General features: G+C 40.6%; 1 protein-coding gene across 1 annotated transcript in view; it reads left to right on the top strand.

The window, feature by feature from the left end:
* Positions 1–20,527, top strand: part of stard9 (StAR-related lipid transfer (START) domain containing 9) — a 286,706-nt gene that overhangs the window by 238,139 nt on the left and 28,040 nt on the right. The window contains exons 24-31 of the mRNA XM_048599610.1: positions 1,237–12,558; positions 13,723–13,926; positions 14,786–14,969; positions 15,487–15,621; positions 17,222–17,333; positions 18,129–18,256; positions 18,859–18,923; positions 20,264–20,469. Of these exons, the coding sequence (XP_048455567.1) occupies positions 1,237–12,558; positions 13,723–13,926; positions 14,786–14,969; positions 15,487–15,621; positions 17,222–17,333; positions 18,129–18,256; positions 18,859–18,923; positions 20,264–20,469 (12,356 nt within the window). The remainder of the gene's footprint in view (positions 1–1,236; positions 12,559–13,722; positions 13,927–14,785; positions 14,970–15,486; positions 15,622–17,221; positions 17,334–18,128; positions 18,257–18,858; positions 18,924–20,263; positions 20,470–20,527) is intronic.

The raw sequence follows: 20,527 nt of genomic DNA, 5'->3' as shown, positions 1-20,527 counted from the left end.
CTCTGCCCGTATCTGCAACTGATCTATGCCCCGCGGTATCCTTTGACAACCTTCTGCACTATCAACTGCTCCACCAATGTTTGTATCGTCTGCAAACTTACTAACCCACCCATCAACATTTTCATCTAAGTCATTTATATATATCCTAGTATGGATCCTTGCGGAACACATTAGTCACCTCCAGCCTGAAAAACAGCCAACCACCATTACCCTCTGTCTTCTACAAGCAAGCCAATTCTGAATACATTCTTAGCCTCGGTTTCTTTATGCAGAAGGATTTCACAAAGTAACAGGGGTTAATTATGCTGAGTCACTTTGAAGTTCTTCCTCCCATCTGCTGTTCCTTGCTGAAGCTTGAATTCTCAACACTTTTATCTGTTTGCAAACTCTTGGTATTTCAAGAATCTTGGGTTACTTTGTCTATAATCCACATCAAACTCGTAGCTGTATAGGTAGGTGATTTTGTAGTAGCTGTGCTTTTAGTTTCTTGCCCAGTTGTAGTCAGATTAACTTTATTCAAACAGAAGTAGTAACCTTAACACTTTTCTTCCTAAAAATTACCAGACGATGACTACAAAATCATGATAACTTGGTCTGCAACTCTGTTATTAGGTTAAAAGAAACTTATTTAATTTTAGACAGTCTTGCATTTTATAGCATTTTTCACAATCTTGGGACATCCCTAAGCACAAGGCATCTAATGAAGTCTTTCTGAATTGTGTCACTGTTGTAATGTAGAAAATGTGGCAACCAATTTGCATAAAGCAATTTCCCATGAACAGCAATGAGTTAAAGACAAATTATTCCATTTAAGTTGTTGGCTGAGGGTTAAATATAGCCACAAAAAGTCTCCTGCTCTTGAAAGTATGCTGGAAGACCCTTTATGTTCACTCGAAGGGTAGATGAGAGCTTTGGTTGAAAGTTTCATTTAAAACCAGCACATCTAACAGTGCAGCATTCCCTTGCCACTGTACTAGAGTAGCATCTTGAAATGTGCGCTCATGCTTCAGGAATGAGACTTGAACACACAACCTTCTGACTGAACCACCACTGACACCAGTGGCAATGCTAGGATGCAGCTTTGACATACCCAGATCTTAGAACATGTATTAAAAACTGTAAATAAACTGAGTCACAAAAGTAATTAGAAATTACATAGAAATTAATTGTAATTTTTGAATCAGACTTTCCAGTGATGTAATTACATTTAAGGTTTCCAATGTTGCTTTTTCACAGTGATTTCCTAAAGAGAAAGAACTTGGCTACCTCATCTCAAACAAAGAAGCAGCACAGTTCAACACAGAAGCCTCACTCAATGGGATCTTTGCCAAAAGAGGGGTTGTCCATTACAAGGCACCAAGCTTTTAAACGCGGGAGTGAGACTGTTTCACCTGCATGGGGCCAATTGCATAAGAAACAAAAGGCTGTAGGGCATGAGGAAGTTTCCAAGCCCAAAGTCAAAAGACGACCAAATGAAGGTAGTAACTTAACTGACAAAGAACATACACAAGTGGCTGATGTGAGTAGCCTACAGCCAGAAGTCCAACAACTAATCAGTAAAGTTTCTGAAAATAAAAATTCATCAGGCTGCACGCTGTCTGAGACAAGGATACTTGAATCAGATTTGGTTTATGTTGAAACTAACAAAGACAAGCTACTTAAAATAGCTAGTGAAGACATGAGGCAGGATTTTGCATGGAAATGTCCATTATTGGATATTGGCAATACCTCCAGAGTTTGGGGAAAGTCTCCATGTGGACGATTGAGCAGAGCCAAAAGAGTCTGCAAGGAGCATGCCACTAAGAAGTCTTCCCTGAACCAGGGTCAGTGTTCCATCAAGGGAGCTTCTTCACTGGTTAATCTTTGGGAGCCAGTACCTCACCCTGCCAAGACAAGGAAGTGGCACAGTGACAAAATACTGAATGCTGGCATTACTATGGCTGCTAGTGATTCACTAAAATACTTGTCGGGCGCAGAGGAAATGTCAGACGGTGAAAGTGTGTACTCTGTGGATTCTCTGTCTTCTGCTTATGCAACGGCATTAAAAGAGCAGTTACTGGAGGAAGAGTTGGAGAAACACCAATATGAATGGCATGACAATTGTAGTGAAAGTGACGACAGTCAGATGTCCCAAGATTCACTGGTGGATAAGGACACAAAATCAGCTGCTGGCATGCTGAATGTTAGTGTGTCTTACAATAAAGTAACAAGATGCAACCTTGCAAACAGAGGGAGAAGTATTTCTCTGAACAGCTTAACTGATGTGAGAGGGCCAAGTGACATTTTCAGAATGGATTCAGTTGAATCAGCGGCATCGGATGAAATGCCAGCTGAACTGTATTGGAATCTGCCTTGGACTGAAGGTGACAAAACCAAAACCCGTCAGGCTTCTGAAGCACTACTTAGTAAAAGCCAGTGTGTGGGAGCTGTAAGATTAAAAGGGCAGCATTTTAATTTGAGCAGTAGCACAGAACTAAAAGCTACAGATCTGGATAAAAATATGCAGATGGAAAATCTGGAGTTAAATAAAAATGATATGGACTCTCTGATCATGACAGATGCTTGGTCATCTTGTGAATCTAGTGACAGGAGTAATTTGCAGATAGATTCAGCTCATGGCATTTCTGTTTTGGAAATCTCGCGAGGGCAAGATGATAGGTATGGGGATGTGGGAGATGATCCAACTGAAAGACCAGAAAGAATTTGGATCCACCCAGTTTTTAGTTTTGGTCCACCACATGAGAACCAACAATGTAATGCAACCAATAATTTTCCAGTGACATCTACATGTGTTAATCTCAGAGAGGACAACGTGCCATGTACTGAAGACAAAGACAATGCACTAGATCAAGAAAAGGAGCATCTCATCAGTATATTTAGAACTGATGGAGCAACAATGTCAGATCTAAGTTGTACTGAACATCCTAAGGTTCATGTTACTGAAGTGCTTGGAAATTCGGAAATAGAAACTATGCATGTATCAGCAAGAAAGACACAAGATAGTAATGTATCAGATCAAGTCCTTACTATACAACAGTATCCATTATTAATGCAATCTAGAGAACTTGTAGAGTCTTCTATGCCTGATACTTGTTTGCAACTTAGATCAGCTGGTACAGATATGGTTGTTGCCAGGCAGAATGTTGGATCGGAAGTGGAGGTAACACAGAGAGATCAACAAATCACAGAAACAGAAGCAATGTGCACATGGTCTCAGGGCAGTCTGTTTGGTGACAATAATTGTCACTTAAGATATGATGTGAATGGCAGTGCTTCAAGAGAGAACACAACCAAATTCAATTCCTCACCCAGCTTTGAGAGTTTAGCCATTTCTGGCACTGAACAAACCAAACTAGAATCAGAGTCCCAAACCTTATCTGATTTTTCTTGCCCTGCAGCTATTTCTAATTCCAGTGGTCCCTATGGACTAGCGAGTGGGCCATTGGAACAGGTTCTGGAACCCAAAGTGGAATGTGGATATATAGAAAAGAATGGCACAGTAGACACAGGCTTGCTTATTGAGAGCATGTTTCTGGGAACCTCTTTTATCCAGAATGAGACCAAACCTTTTTTAGAATTTAGTGCAATGCAAGATAAAGCTCCAGATATTACTCCCTCAGCTTTAATGAAAGATGGATATAGTCAAACGGAACAATCAAATTTAGTACCTGAAAGAGACAGGCAAACTGCAAAATCCATTATAATGCAGGAAAGACTGAAGACAAAAAGTATTGTAACCAAAGGAAGAGACAGTTGTGATCTGATGGCCAGTTCAGTTAGAAATGTTACTCTCCAAAAACCAAAGAACCATATAGATCTCTTAAGGAATGATGGAGGATATATTTCAACAGAAGCTCTGTTGCAGGCTGCAGGCAGCCCAGTGGATTCTGAAGCCAAGGTCAGTGAACTCGGGAGAATTTATGATGAGCGTTTCCACAAGGAGAAGGGGACTGTTTGTTCTGAAAAACCCCAGGTGATAAACCGAGATTGCTTTTCACAGCAGCAAAGTATTGCAAGTATTACTGTGTCAAACAAAATGGAAGAACTTTTATTAAGAAGCAAAGGTCATGACAAAGAGACGAGCAAGATGTTATGGAATCCAGATGTTGAAGACTGCTTGCGCTATAAAGGCAACCCATGTAATGATGACTCACAGGATCAGCAGTATGATGATAATGTGCTTTCAGAAGTACATCTTTCACCTACATCTGGGCAAAGTGCTCCTAATTTTACTACAGAAGAGCGTAAAACAAATGTTGAAAGCAGGCTTTGTGACAAATTTAATCCAGATTGCAATATTCTGACAAAGTTGGATAGAGCCTATAGTACGCTTTCAAAAAAACACAACATTCCTGCTGAGTCTCTTTCAAGGGATCACCTGCATCACCCTTTTGTCCAAGAGCCTGAAAATATTAACATGCTAGTTAAAGAAGAATCAGAAATATCACATGGTCCCAACATGGAGAGAGGCCCTATAATAGAAAGCGTGACATGCCAACTGGAATCATCCAATCCTCAGAGAAATAGGAATAGATTGAAAGCTAAAGTTAACCAATCCATGCATGACCATAAAAAAGCAAATGTCAACCAGAATGATGTGGACACTGACTTACTAACAGTACAATTTATTAAAGAAAGCAGTATGAGAGAAAAAAGATTTAGAAGTGACTGTGTATCTGCCACTAATTTCTTAGTGGATTATGAAGAAATTGGAATTGATAATGTTAGTGCAGCAAAACCGAACAAAGATAACATGGTGAATGGTGCGGTTCAAAGCAATCTGTGTTACTTTGGTCTCAGCCTTCCATCAGATTTGACTGAAGACTCAGTGATGATGACAGGTGCTGGATTTCTAGGTGAATCTAAAGGTTGTGAAGTCACTGTTGAAAAGCAGATTTGTTCTGTAGGAACCTTCAAAGATGTTCAGCCAACTGCCTGTGTAGGAGGTGAAATGCTCAATGGAGATGCTGAAGATCATCAGACGAGAGTTATTTGTACACAGCCCATTCAGGTGGATGGAATAGCATGTGACTGTCAAGAACAAGGCAAGTCCAAGGGGAACAGTCCAGTGAGTGGTGCAGCAGAGAAAGTTGGCAGTAATTCTGGAACAGCTGACCATTATTTTCAAACAACATCTCTGATGACGAGAAGGTCCAGTCTGGCAAAAATGAATGGCAGAGGGAGAGCAACCAGTTTTGACTTGGTAAACGACTCCAAAGCCTGTGAACTTTTCACTTTACAGAAAAACAGAGCTGAACATGCAGCTAAAGTTGGAAAAGAACCTAACGAAGAATTATTCTTTCAAAGTGAGGATTTTGAGCAATTGAATGAGAATTACAGTGATGAAGTAAGGTCTTTGCAAAAGGCAACAGAAATAAAAGGAGACAGAACATCTGGGAGCTTCAACTGTTCTAAATATTGCTTCGAGCAAACTTGTACAACACAATGTGCTACGGAAGGTGAAGATGTAGGGGGTCAAACATCAAAGGACAGATCTCTGTTGTGTGATTGGTCTTGCACAGAAGCTGGTAGCTCAGTGACCACATCAAGCATGGCCTTTCACAGTGAGATCAATGCTTGTTATGATGCTGGTCGTACAAGAAAAGCAGCAAGACAAGCTAAGCAAGAGAATGCTATGGTAGCTCAGAGTATTGTGATAGAAAGCAAGAACTGTGTGGCAACAGAGTACAATATTGAAACACCCTCTAATCAAATAGAGTCAAAATATGATTGTGAACTTCAAATGGGAACTGATTTCCCAACGCATCCAGCTGAGGGGAATGAAATGTTGACTGATAACATTCAGAATGTGAGCCAAATAAGTCTTGAATCTAATGAAGAAGGAGATGCCATGGACTTGATTCAAGAGAAGAATGTAATTGTTGAATTTGAAGACCGTGCTAATAGTAGGGATTCGGCTGACATAAGTTACATAGCAGTGACTGTAGATAATCAGTTGCCCTTCACAGTGGTTGACTGTACTCTAAGTAACTGTGAGAATGCTGAACACTCAAGCATATCTAAATCTGAAATTATAGAGACAATGGCTAAAAACAGCGAACCTGTCAAAGGTTTAACAAAAAGTAAAATCTCCACGGAAACACCTGAACAAAATAGAAGTGCTTTGTTCATTAACAATAACAATCAAGAAACCGAATTAGCTGCCTGTCAGCCTGTGGACAGATCAAGACCATACTTGCGAACTGACAACAGTTCCCAGCGAAACTGTCTGCATCCATTGTCACCTCCAGCATTTGCTAAAAATGATAACCTAAAGGCCACGGATTCAAAAGAATCTGCAGCCAGAAATGAGCAGCACATTACATGTGAAGAAAATGTGCTAAGCTTTAGCAAAACTGAAACTGAACATCTAGTCTCCACCAAAACTCCTCATGCAGTTGGTAGAACCTGCTCTTCAAATGATCAAAGTTATCGATTTGCTACATGGATGGTACATGGAACTGAAGTTAGACAAATTCCCTCAGACAGATATTCCCAGGATATGCCACAGGAAGTTGTCACTACCTCATCTGTAGGAGCAGTTGATTGTGAGATAAAGGAACAGGATTCTCCAGAGATTTTCAAATGTATAAAGTCAGCAGTGAATTGCATGAATATCTTTAACAATGAAGAACAAAAGCTCACACAAGAGAAAATGCTGCCTGTAATTGAAAACTCAGACTGTGAGACACTTCAAGAGATTGATTTGTTTGAAATGGTTTCTGAAGGGTGTGAGGTCTGTTTGGCAGCTTCGCTGTGTGATATTGATGGGCATTCATTCACCAATCAGCAATTGCAGACAACTCCAGAATGTTTGCAAGCAGGATTAGCGAATCATGCACCTATGGATTTCAAAGCATTGCCAGTACCTCCAGAGGACAACTTTGTGGTTGATTCTGTCAAATTTGGTTTGACCTCCAATAAGGCTGGTTCTGCAGCTGATGAAAATTTTCACTTGAGGAAACTGGACCATGAATTGTTTTGTAAATATATTACACAGCAGCAGTTAGCTGAAAGTAGAGCCATGTCTGACAGAGCAACCTGTTCAAAGGACACTCCTTTACAGCAAAACAGTGAACAAGGTAAATTATATGAAGAGCCGATCTCCATTTCAAAGCCAACAAGAACAATCCCAGACACAGCCACCCTGCAACCAAGGAGGAATACAATTGAAAAGCAAGATATGAGTGAGGGTGTGGGGTCAGCTCAGTCCTGTTTCATCAATAAAGACAATCTTGAGGAAATCAATGGAGAAAAGGCTGGTGCAAGTGGGTGTCAAACTAATGGCACCTTCTCCAGGAAAGAAGAATGTTCAGCAGCAGGGACCATATTGCCAAGTCAGGATATAGTGTTAAAAGAGGTGGTGGGTAGACATGTAATGTGGTACCAACTTGATGCACCAGCTATATCTAATGTGAGTGATTTCCAGGTTGATGGGCAAGCAGCCCATTCAGACCAGGCCACGTTTGTACTGCACCATTTGGTGGATGCTGGTGTTGAGGCTGTCACCAATCAAAAGCAGAAAACTTGTGAAAGCATAGTTTATTCTGATCTAATTGTGCCAAGCTCAGGCACTGGAGATGCCAAGGACTCCTTTCAAAAGCAGGATGTTTTTAAATTCCATCAATTTTTACACAATCCAAGTGGATGCAGTACAAGTTTGTTAGGCTTAAATGTTGAAAGCCAAAATGAAGCTATTAAAATTTCTCTGCCCGATATTTCGCAGTCACATGGAAGTCAGGTTGGATGTGGGAACTTGGAAGTATCACTGAAATATTCATTCGAAAATCAGCACGAGGATGCAAAAGCAAGTAGGTGCACATCACGCATATCGCTCTCAGAAAAGGAGGTCCCGAATGAACAGAGATTGTGTCTTTACGAGCAAAAAACAATTGAAATTCAGACACAAACTGATGATGGAAAGCCCAGCATGCCTACAACAACTGGGTTAAGTTCCCTGGAAAGCACATTGGATTCTGAGCTGTTAATAAAGCCCTCTGCATCAGGAATGGACCAGAACCAGGCTCACATTCAAAAAGAGATTCAGCAACCTGTCCAAGAGCAATCCTCGAGCACTCCCAGCTTGACAGTATCATCTCTGTTAAACACAGGAATTAAGTGCCATGATGCCCATTTCTTAAATGCTGACCATTTGCGCGCATTCACACCACAGAGCTTCACTGAATTGTTTAGCCACCAGAAACATATTGCCTTGGATGGCAGAAGGGAAGGGGAGGATTCCTCAGTGAGTTTGATTGACAGGGATCTTGTTTCAGAGCTAACTATGGATTCATTAAATTTGCTCGTAGCAACATCAGAACAACCTTCAAAGCATGTAGAAAAATTTGCTGCAGCTTATGGTAAGAATTTCACTGAAACAGTTGGGTGTCCTGAGAACTGCAATGATAAAAATATATCTGACTTAACCAATAATAAGTCAGTGCAGGAGGAGGTAAATGACGGTGAAAGACATGAAGAAGCACAGTTACAGCTGCAAGATGTACAGAGTACTTTTAAGCAAGAACAGGTTTGCAGTGGAAGCGCCAATAACAAACATGAAGTCTCGGCCCAAATAAAGCAGGAGAGAAACTCCAAGTCTCCCACCAAAGTTGACTTCATGCCTCAACCCGTGTCAGAGTGCAGTTACAAGCCCAGTGTTCAAACCAGGATGCAGAAAGTTGTTGCGACTGCTGCACCAGAATGTAAATCAGAAATGCACCACAGTGACAGCCACATAAACTTGTACACATCTATCTATCAGGAACAGCAATTAATGCAATTACAGCAGACTCAAAATCAGTTGACCCCTGAACATAAACTTAAAATTGAGGCCAAATTGCAAATAAAGGATCTGAATGATGCTTGTGCTACTTCTGACATTACTGAAACGTACAACAAACATTTCTTTCAAGAAAGTAATGATCTGCCAGCTATCCAAATAGATAGCTGTGAACTGAGTGAGGATTCAGTCCGACGATGTAAACAGATTGGAGAATTAGGTCCTCAGTCACATGAAAGCAATAAGTGTACAGAAATGGAAAGAACATGCAATACCACAGATCTCTTGATACTTTCAGATTCTCCTAGCAGTAATTATTCTGTACACTCTTCAATAACCAAAGTCAATGATGGTTCAGATGAGAGATTAAAGCCAAATACTACAAATGCTCTAAAGAAGAAATCACACCGGCTTAAAAGGATGAAATCTAAGCCAGTTAAAGAAGTAACAAAGGACTCTTCTAGTTCAGGTGAAGAATTTGACATTGAATTCCTTTCGCTTCAAGAGCTTCGAAGCAGACGGTGTGGGAGGGATAATAGCAATTTGCAGTCATATATTTGTAAATGTAAAGGCTCAATAAATACAACTAATGCCAAACATGAAGAGATGAGGTCACCACTATTGAAACAGAGACAATCTGCACCAGTTGTCCACAGCTCCTCATCCAATGTGGATCCACCAATGCAAGATTCCAGTGGGTACAACCCCACTACAGCACTGATCACAAACCCTTTCCATGCTTTCAATCCAAGTGATGCTCCAGCATCAACATACGGAGAGCAGGTTGTATATCAAATGGAAACAGGCACAGGAAGGGATATGGATAAGAAATGTGGTCAAAAACTAAATCTTGGGTCTGACATTGTAAGAGAGAGGGTCTCATTAAATACAGATTCTGACATGTCTGCTAGTAATGCAGTAGTCCATTCCAAGGTCATTTCACCTTGTAAACAAGGAAAGAGAAATCAGCCTATTAAACAGCAAAGCAACAAACATCAGATATCGGCAACATTTGATGAATCTCATCCAGGAAAGTTTACTGAAGGAAAACTCAAAGAGCGGCACTTTCCTGAAGAAATGAGCTGCTGTAAAGGAAAAGATTTGATGCATTTTGCTTCCAGTGATATTAATCCATACATCCATCAGTGGCAATGTAATGAATTCCACAGAGCCAACTGGAAGCAGTGTGCCTTCGGAAGTGGAAGCAATGTGTGCAATGTACAATCACAGCTCAGTAGTCCTGGTAGCGTTATGAGATGTTCCAGTGTTGACAATGGATTGAATATTCAAAATTCTCCCTTTAGTTCACATTTAAGTTATGTCAATGCAAGAGCAATATCTGACACGCTAAGTAATGTAAGTGACTTCCAAGAGGAGACTTTTGAAGCTACACCCCCTGACCCTAACGACCTTGATGGGGACGCCTTTCAAAGGTCATGCGATCGATCTGTGGTTGCTTCATTCTTCTGCTTGTCACAGTTGCCATGCTCAAATTCTGAATTTGAAACTGTCAGATCACAAGTTGATGAAATTGTACTCCTCTATCCGACAGAAGCTTCTGTAAAGTCAGCCTCCGATGGGTCTTTCAAACTCACCTGCAACCAAGCGACACAAACACTGGGTGGAGTGAAACAGCAAAAACTGTCTACACATCAGAAAAGGTGTACCCAAACTCCGACACACACGCCCAAACCAAAAAATCCCTGGTCAAACCTCGAGGACTTGTCTGACCATCTTTCAAAACTTGTCCATAGCACCACGGAGCTGCTGTGTAATATTCACACAAACATGAACCACTCAAATGAAACCATTTCACCAAATAACCAAAAGCCTGGTGTAACGGGAACAGCCAGAACCACAGACCGTTGTACTCAGACAGTGATGGATGTAGCTGTTCAGACGGAAACTTTATCTCTCAATTCAGAAAATGATGGCCAGGAAAGTTCAAGAAAGGAAGTGCTGAGATCTCCAGAGGTTAATGTTATTGTGAGAGTGATTGGTTCAGATGTTAATGTGTCTCAGGAACACACTAATGTGACATTAACGCTGCAGGAGCGACAGCAGAGCAGTGGTGTGTCAGATCTTGATACTCTCCATAGCCAATCACTATGTTCTTCTTTTTCTATAGAAGATGGAAAATTGTCTGTCAGGACCTCAACCCCTGTCTCACTAGACACTCAGAAATTAGTATCAATCAGTCCAGGTGATTCAGCCGTTGCAGCAGCATCACAGACATCTGTGCTTGGTGACTTCACACAATGTATAAAAAGTGTCAGCTCTTTGGAAAGTGTGTCAGAATTTTCAAAGTTGGAAAATTATAGTCCCAATGTCTTGGAGGATAGACAAAAGAAGAGCTTTGCACAACATTTCCAAGCTGGACAAGAAGCTACTTCCGCTGATATAAAGCTGGCTGATCTAGTGGACCGAGCCTCATCCCCTATTCAAACACTTGAAGCTGGGTCTGCAAGCCGGAGATCCCGCAGCAAGTCATTACACTGCCCTGAAGGTGGACAGTCACGTGGACTGCAGCATTCTGAATATTGGCAAAGAAAGCATAGGCCTGCTTCTTGGTACGGTTTTAATCAAAAACAGCAACACAAAATTAACTTCAGACAAATGGAATCAGAAGGTGAACAGAGGATAGAAACAAATAGTGTGCCTTTGGTTCTGTTACGTGAGCAAAATAAATTCACCTCCCATGATTTGTCAAGTTCGATTCAGTGGGACAGTAGAGGTGATTCCCAAGATGGAGTTCAGTCCAGTTCACTTAAGTCATCTGTGAACTCAGAATCAGCAAGGGTTTGCAATGAACATCCCAGTCAGCAGTGGGGGAAAAATGCAGTTGGAATAGCGCACGTTAAACAAGTGTCACTTTGTAACTCAACACAGACTAAGGAAAGTGAGTCACAACTGGTTCTTCAGCGTATTCAGATGCCCTCTACCTCAAACACTGAATCAAGGAAACAGGCAAATTCTTCTGCTTTTCCACTAACATACCATAGTCATGCACGGAGTTCTTGTCCTCCCACTCTTAGTAAAATTGGTAATACCACAAGACTATCCAAAAGGATCTTTCATAGATCTTCCAGTATGTCTTCAGTGCAGCACAGACGTCTTTCTGAAAATGGGACAGACTCACATGAGCAAGAGAACAGAACATTACAGGATCAAACTCCAAGCCAAAATGATTCCATGAATGATTGTAATTCTGTGCCTAGGACATCCATTATGAGTGAAGAGACAATTGAATTTGCCACCGAAGATGCCGAGTCCTCAGTTTCAAGTGAGTGCAACACAGAAATGCTTCTGAATGAGAATCCCTCCATGTTTGGCTGCAATAGGCCACCAGAGTCCAATTCTAGGACAGCTGTCTGCAGAGGCCCAGAAGACTTACCCTTGCATAACAAGTTCTACAACTGGTCTGGGGTCCACTATAGACCTCTGTCAACAAGTAGTGGTATCAGTGAGGTCACCAGTTCTCACAGACAGACCAAGCAAAAGCAAAAGCAAAAGCAAACCAGAGACAGGGTTACAGAAATGGCAGACTTCAAATCTGAGCTTCAGGATGCACAGCAGAAGGAAATTGAAAGCTTGCGCCAGGAGCGTGCTGAGATCATGTCTGGAATATACATGGATTTCAACCAGCACCAACTGACAGTGGAGCTCACTGAAGCAAAGCTGAACTATGGTCTGGGGGAGACAGATGCTTTGTTAAGAGTACTTCAGTGTGGATCAGCAGATGATATAAATGGTTCCATAAGGCAGCAGCTCTATGAAAGGTAGGTGTAAGTAATGATCATGTATTTACATTTACTGCCTAGCTACACATTCTGTAATTGAAACATCCATGATGTGATGTAAAAGTTTCATTACAGTGTCAGCCAGAACCACTTATCAAAAGTAACCTCCTACTGTAGGTTACTGTTCATTTTTGCCACAAAGATTGTCTTTGTCATTTTAGATTTTTGACTTTGGCTTTCATATCTTTGTCACTTATATATTTATTCCATAGCAGCTTCTAATAACCTACACATTTTGTTTTCATCCTCCTTATTTCCTTGACCCTGATGAATTGCTCTAAGTCAGAAAGCTACATAGAGTTTGCAGGTTGCAATCCTTGTACATTTTCTCTCCCTACTGGGGAAGCTTTTTCTCTATTGAACCAGTATTGGTGAAGAAGCACACAGGAAGTCTGACCTGCTCAGCCAGGCCTGGTAGTCGACATACCCTGTTAACGTAGATTCTTTGCTCTTTCAGGGAGTACCTGAACAGTGTCTTAAAGATCCAGGTTAGGTTAGCAGTTTGAAATCCTCTAGGCTGCAGGGACAGTACCTCATCTTCTGGTTAGGTACTTTACAGCATTCTGGACTCAACGTGGAGTTCAACAACTTCTATACTCCATTTTGATATTTTCCCTCTCACTACCCCTCATCTATATGGTTTTTTTTGTGGTTTAGCTGATCCTTATTTTATCATGTGCGCCTGCTCCGTATTTGTGTGTTATCTTCTTTACAACCGTTACAGCTGTTATTGTCTCTTGTTCCATGACACCTTTGACATCTAATCTGCCCTAAACTTTCCCTGACCATCCCTTCTCTTCTATTGCTTCTCCCCTTTCCTACAAAAACCCATTCCTTCTTCAACTCTCTACAGTTCCAAAGTTGTTATATCAGTCTTGAAGCGTTAATTCTATTTCTCCCTCCACCGATACTGCTAGATCTCCTGAGTTTCTCCAGCAATCTCTGTCTGTATTTCAAGATCCCATCAATCTTAGTGTTGAAATTTTCCATTAACAGCACCCCTGAACCCCCCCCACATGCACACACACGTACATGCACTGACCTTCCTGCCCTCTGACCCTGAAGTTTATAGTTACCCATTAAAGTGTATCAAAAAAATCAAAATGCTAATATTCTCTATCTTTTCCTAAACATGAAAAAAAGACACATGAAAACCATAGATGTCTTGAGAAAGGAGAGAGACAAAAGACTACAGAAATTCAGAAGGACCCGTAGCCTGAGCCCACAGAAATATTTAACTTCACAATGCCAAAAGTATACGACCATCTCCCAGCTGGATCAAAATCTCCCAAGCAAACGCAGGGGTTACCTGCAGCGGCTACGCCAAGATCTTGTGGAAAGCACACGGTGAGTCACAGGCTATGTAAGGAGAGTTTACTTGAGCAATGGTTAGACTGGTACAGCAGAAGCACATTGCAGAGAAAAGTATTCTGTTCCTGAAATACACTCTCAGGCTTTTCCCATTGTAGCAAATTCTTACATGTGAGAAGTTCAGATGTCCAGAGGTTACTAAAGAGTAGCTTAGTAGAGCAGTTCATCAAGCATAGGAAAGGCAGGCTTTATAAATAAAGGCATAGTGTGCAAAAATAAGAGGTCGTGCTGAATGAAGAATCGTTTAAATTTGGAATGCACTGTTTGATTGGGCGGTGGAACAGATTCACGAGGCATTTTCAAAAGTAAATTGGATAAATGCTTGAAAGAGAAACGTGCATTGATTCAAGAAAAGAGCTGGTATGTACAGTGGGCCAAATAGTCTCCTCCTGTGCTGTACTTTTCAGTGAAAATTTTATTTGTTTTCCTTTCCCAAATGTGATTAATTTTCATCCAAGTCTAAGTCACTGGGATTAATTAAAACAATTCTGGTTCCAGTATTGGGTAGCCCCATTTAGTATTCTTTCAAGCTAATTTTTCTAACCTTTTCCCTGCATCTCTATTGGGGAAGGATATGTAAAATATGTGATAACATTCGGAGATTGATTGTACGTAAACTGTTGCTTTAAAATTCAAGAGCTATGAACATTGCTTTGAGCTTTAATTTAAGTAAAAGGGTCATTTCATCATCAGCTGATGTAAATCAATGATTATCTGTACATCATGTTGATCAGTACCTGTAGCCTTTGCAGCCTTCTAGTAAATCATTCATTTAATGTACAGAAAAAGGCCTGTCTACCTGTTATGTGCTTCATAAATTGTTGTAATTCTTTAGAACTCAAACAGCTGTGAAGGGTAGAGAGGAGAGCACTTCCGAGATTGAGCATCTACTGAAAGATTACCAGAAGGCTCGTGAGGAAGCGAAAGTGGAAATAGCAAAGGCCAGAGATAAGCTTCGTGCAAGGACTGAGATAGAGAAATACCGATTGCAGCAACAGACAATCATGCAGTTATTGAAGGTAACCTGCAGGAGATAGCAGATCTAATGGGGCATTTGTGTACACACTGGATATTGACATTAAATGCATTATGTATGTGAATAAGTGTTTAGTTTAAACTTGTAATGAAGTTGACCATAATCTCATTAATGAACACTTTCAAACAACTCTGCCAGTGCAAGTAAATGATGTGCATTTTAAAACAGTAATTAGAGGAAATTAACTTGCAACATTGTAAACGGTTTATTATCAGAAAGATCAGCATCACAATGAGAATTGGACTGAGGAACATAACTGAAACCATGTAACGTCTCTGGAAATGACATGTTCCACCTGTCACAATTACTTATCTAGCGATTAATGTAAAAGTGTGTAAACGTGTGTGTGTGCGCGCACACACTTTCTGACAAATTTCTCCATATCTTTCACGTGTATTGTTCTTATTAATCTTAAATTTAGAGTAGTAATGGATTTATTGGGCTGGTTATTACTCAGAACATTAACTATTGAATGTTTGCTGCACTTGTTCCTTCAACAGGAGAAAGGAAGGGTGAAGAACGAAGCTAGCAGAAGCAGTTTGTGCACCAAATCGACTCTTAGTCTCTTTTCCAACCCCACATCAGGCTACAGCAGTAGCAACACAGCCTCTCCAGACAACAACTCTCAAACCAAGGTCAGACTTCACTTGCTGGGAAATGAGAAGAGATGATGAGAACTCAGGGCATTTTTCAATTTGTTTGCCTTATTCTTGCACCAAGTATACCAGTTTGGTCCAAGAACCACATTATTTCAATCTAAGTTATGCTATTTGTCAAACAGCATTTATACAGCATCTATCTTAGGGCAGTTCACAGTGCTTTACTGTCAATAGAGTGATACCACTATTGCAAAACAGGAAACTGGTAATGAGTTTGTGCACAACAAGACCCCACCCTAGCAATGATAGTAACAATTGGATGATTGAATTAGTAGTGTTGGTGGTCAAGGAATAGGGATTAGCCAGGACACCAGGGAGAGATCCATCATTACTCAAAAAAGTATCACGAGAATCTCTTGTGTTATGAGATGGTAGGCAAGGTCTCACCCAAAAGGTGGCACCTCTAACAATGCAACATTCTCATGGCATTGGGACAGAATATTCATTCTGTAAACTGTATCAGAGATTAACAGTATCAGATTTCTGTATGTTTTAGTTACTCAGAAAAATACATGCTCTGCAATAGACTATTGCGATCATTTTTACATTGGATCTCCACAGATCATCATGTAGTGCATAAGGCAACATTTGTACGATATAATCTGTGTACGATATAATCTAAAGATACAGCCAGGCACACTGTAATAAAGAGAGAGATCCGACAGACATGATTCATGTAACTGCAGGCAGAACAGAAATAAATTATATTGAAATCCCAATGAAATTTAAATATTCTAAAATATCATACTGTGATAACTAAAGTAAAATTTTCTTACTTTAATCCTCTTCTAAACATCCTCTTTACTGCTTGCAAATCTTAATGCAAAATCAGAGCAGTTGGGCAAGGAACCTGATCTTATGCTGTATTTTAGAAATGGTAAAATTGTTGGTAAATGGTAAAATTTTAAAATTGTCGTCCACAGTCAGGTCTCCTCTTAATTAATTCTTAGTACGTGGGCGTTGCTGACTTGGCCAACATTTATTGCCCATTCCTAGTCAGCCTTGAGAAGATGGTAATGAGCTACATTCCTGAACAGCTGCAGTCCACAATGGCCTGAGGGAGGGAATTCTAGGATATTGAAGTGAAGGAATGGCAATATATTTCCGAGTCAGGATGGTAAGTCGCTTGGAGTAGAATTTGTAGGTGATGATGTTCCCATGTATCTGCTGCCCTTGTCCTTCTAGACGGAAGTGGCCGTGGGTTCAGAAGATCGCATCCACTGCTGCCACTGTGTGCAGGTTGGGCGGAAGTGAATGTTTAAAACTAGTGTATTTGCTGCTTATTGAGCAAGTTACCTAGTTCTGGATGATGAGCTTCAGGTAATACAGGAGACTCGCATGGTGGAGATGCATCTGCCTTGTAGATTGGTAACACAAGATTTTAAGTTCTGTCTAACTAGAATAATGAGCTAGACATTTTGCCCCTCCAAATTCCACACTCAGTACATGATATTTGGAGTTGTATTGCTGTGCATGCTGTTTAGATTCAGGATTCATGCTTTTGTTTTACACTACATTAACTGATATGTGTTTATTCTAGTTCCTCGTCATTTTATTATCATCTTTTTAATCCTAGAACAAAAGTGGTATTGATGCCATGATACCCAGTAGAGGGAGGACAGCATATCGAAGATCACAAGTTAATGTAACAGACTGTCCAGCAAATGTGACTGTCCAAAGTATTCATGGTGAGTAACAGTAAATATCCTCTATAAACACCCCAAACTCTACTGTCCATATCTTAATGTGTACCAACCTCCATTCACCTGTCGCATCAGTGATTACTCACCCTCAGCAGCTTCTAGTTCAGCAACACGTCAGTTTTACACATTCTCCTCTTATTTCCACGGCTGCCTTATCTCTGTAATGTCCTTCAACCCCAAACCCCTCCCAAAATATCTACACTTCTCCAATAGTGGCCTCTTACACATTCCTAATAATCATTGGTCCAAGACTGGTGGCAGTGCCTCACATGCCTACTCACTGGGCTGTTTCAGGCAAGTCTAGCAGATCAGTTGGCCAGTTCAAACAGATGGCTTCCTGTAGGCAAGTGTGTGGGCATGAAATTATCCCAGCAAAGTGCATGACAAAAATCGCCCAAGTTAACAACTGAATATTCTTTCTGCAATAGTAGCATTTAAGCTGTGTACCTATGGTCTTGGTATAGTCTAATACAGGTTTAAGTCACCACTGGATTACAGCATTATACAACTCAATAAGCATTCCAGCATTCAGCTTGCTCCTTTAAAAGCCTGTGGAATATAGTACAGATAGTTTGCTGACTTCTGCACTAAAATACCAAAGTTCACTCTCTTTGAGTACTGCTTAGAGATTTTGTGGTTTTGAAAGGCTATGACATCTGGCCAAGACAAGGGATTGCAGGATTAGAAAACAAATGAAACTGTAGCTGGACTTATGGAGCACTGAACATGTTTCAGAAGAGGGCAGTATATATTTACATATATTTCATTTTCTTACTGCAGCTTCCTGCTCACCTATTGAATCAGTCTCAGGGATTACAGCAAAAGACATCAGTCACAATGCAAGTTCTAACTACCTTAAAAAATACCAGGATTTGGCAACTCACACTGTAGCTTCTTTTAAAGCAGAGGTACGTCTTCCCATGTTTCCAGGTAGTGTTGCTGAAAATATCTTTTTGGCAAGGATTGCTGGCTGTCTCTGTCACGGCTGAAGCTGCCAATCCTCTTTTGAGTGGCTCATTCTTGATGTTACCTTAGCGAGTGAGATTCAACAGGCTATTTAACTCTGAGAGGATCATGGCTGAGCCTGATTTTTGCATTGTCTACCTGTAAGTACAATTCCAACTGGAGTGACTGGATAGTTCTTTTACAATATGAGGTGATCTTCATCACTGTAAATCACTGAGCAATGGACCCACTTGTAACAGCATTTCTCCCAACCAGAATGCAGTAATTCCGCCCAGATGATAGATCTCATGGCGCCAAATGCCATACTGCACAGTGTTCTTTTTTTCTTGCTCTTTATTCTCCAGTCTTCACAGCCAAGGCTAAATATTATTATCCATCCCTGGTTGCCTTTGGTGTGACTTGGAGGAGACCTGGGAGATGGGTGGTGTTCCCATGCGCTTACTGCCCTCGTTGTGAGTAAGAGAGGTCACAGGTTTTGAACGCCTCAGCTATCAGGACACATTTACATTGTCCACAGAAACCATCTGGTCTCTTGTCATTTCAGGTCATGGCGGCATCCATCAACAATCTCAGCAATCTTGTTCATGGCAAATCAGCAGCTGGCTGGAGGTAGGTATATTACCCTGACAAGTCAAAGCTTTCTTGTTCTTAAGCATGTTCTCCCATAGCAACTTTGAAGTATTTTGAAGCACTTGTTGTAATGCAATAACCAATTTACACACCATAATATGATAATGACAAATCATGTGTTTTAGTGTTATTGGTTGAGGGATAAATATTGTCTGAGGCACTGTTGCAACAGGAGAGCATTCTCCAGATCTTTATTGCTGCCTAGATTTGTGCCATTATGATGGTTTCTGATTTAATATTTCTTTGGAAGTGAGTTTAAGGGGTGTAGATGCTGGATATTTTTTGGATGTCAATGAAAGGACAATGGATTTTTTTTTAACAAGCCATTTCTTGCAAATCACATGTTTTGTGATAAGTGTGTGGTTACTGCAGACCCTGTGCATGTACTGACTACTATCAGGTTGCTCCTTCTATTTTGGAGAATGTTTGGGGTTTGCATTTGGTGGCTGGCCTATGGAAGGAAATGAGCTACACAGCTCAGCAACCCTGTTTCTGAAAACCCTCTGTTATGAGTCCAGTGTGGTGCTGGAGCTCTGGTCCAATCTGAATCCTGACTGGCCACCTATAAAATATCTGGAAGAAACCCTGATAATGTGCTTCCTGAGCAAGTTATATCGACAAAGATCTCAAAGACATTTGCTTTTTGTTTGGTGACATAGTCTTCATGTGCTAAATCATCAAATTGACAGTCTGAATACATCACACCATCCCTTTTTGTTGCCTTCAAGAACTAAGACTTTATTGATCAGAAGTGTTTTCTTTTTCCCAAAAACAAATCTCTGCAGAGTAAAATCAGTATCTTTCTCTTTAACCAGTGTATGCGTGTGTGTGTGTGTTTTCGGACATCCATATTTTCCTGTTACAAACTTGAGGTGTTAACCAGTTTTACATCTTTCAATGAAAAGTTTTGTTTATGATATATGAAGCTTTGTGTTTAGTAAATAAACCTAGTTGATACATCTCTTTATTTCTCTTGTATATCTCTTATGTAAGTCTAATATAGAGAAAGTATACAATTGCCCACATTGAGTACTCGGTAAAACAGTTTCATTTATGTTGTAATCCTTGGTGTGGTAAGGCTGAGTCAGAACATCTCGAGCAGAACAGTACTGAAGTTTTGACAAAAGCAGAAGAAATGCTGCAAGGACCCGAAACATCAACTTTCCTGCTCCCCTGATGCTTTCTGGCCTGCTGTGTTCCTCCAGTTCCAGACCGTGTTATCTCTGACTCAGTTCTTACTATCTCTGAGAAATGCTATCTACTTTGTTTTGATCCGTCAAATGAACATTCTGTGATTTCATATTTGTTATGTTCATTAGATATCACTGCACAGAAAAAGGGATCCAAATATTCTACAAAAAATATGCCTGCCCAACCAAGCATGCCTTTCTGGGTGTTGGTCTGATTGAGAAACCATTACACTGTGTGTGGTACGTTGTGAAAGATCACAGTAAGAGGCAGCTGTACGACAGCTCAGTGAAAACGGTGAAGGTACATCAGCAACTGGGAAATGGCATTGAGCTTGGTAAGATGCTACTAACCCCAATGACATCCTGAAATAGCAAAATAATATCATTTGACAA

Source organism: Rhincodon typus, chromosome 8 (genome assembly GCF_021869965.1).
Source record: "Rhincodon typus isolate 14 chromosome 8, sRhiTyp1.1, whole genome shotgun sequence".
In the NCBI taxonomy this organism is placed as follows: domain Eukaryota; kingdom Metazoa; phylum Chordata; class Chondrichthyes; order Orectolobiformes; family Rhincodontidae; genus Rhincodon; species Rhincodon typus.
Note: the sequence above shows the minus strand (reverse complement) of the source record. Positions and strands in the feature narration are given on the sequence as shown.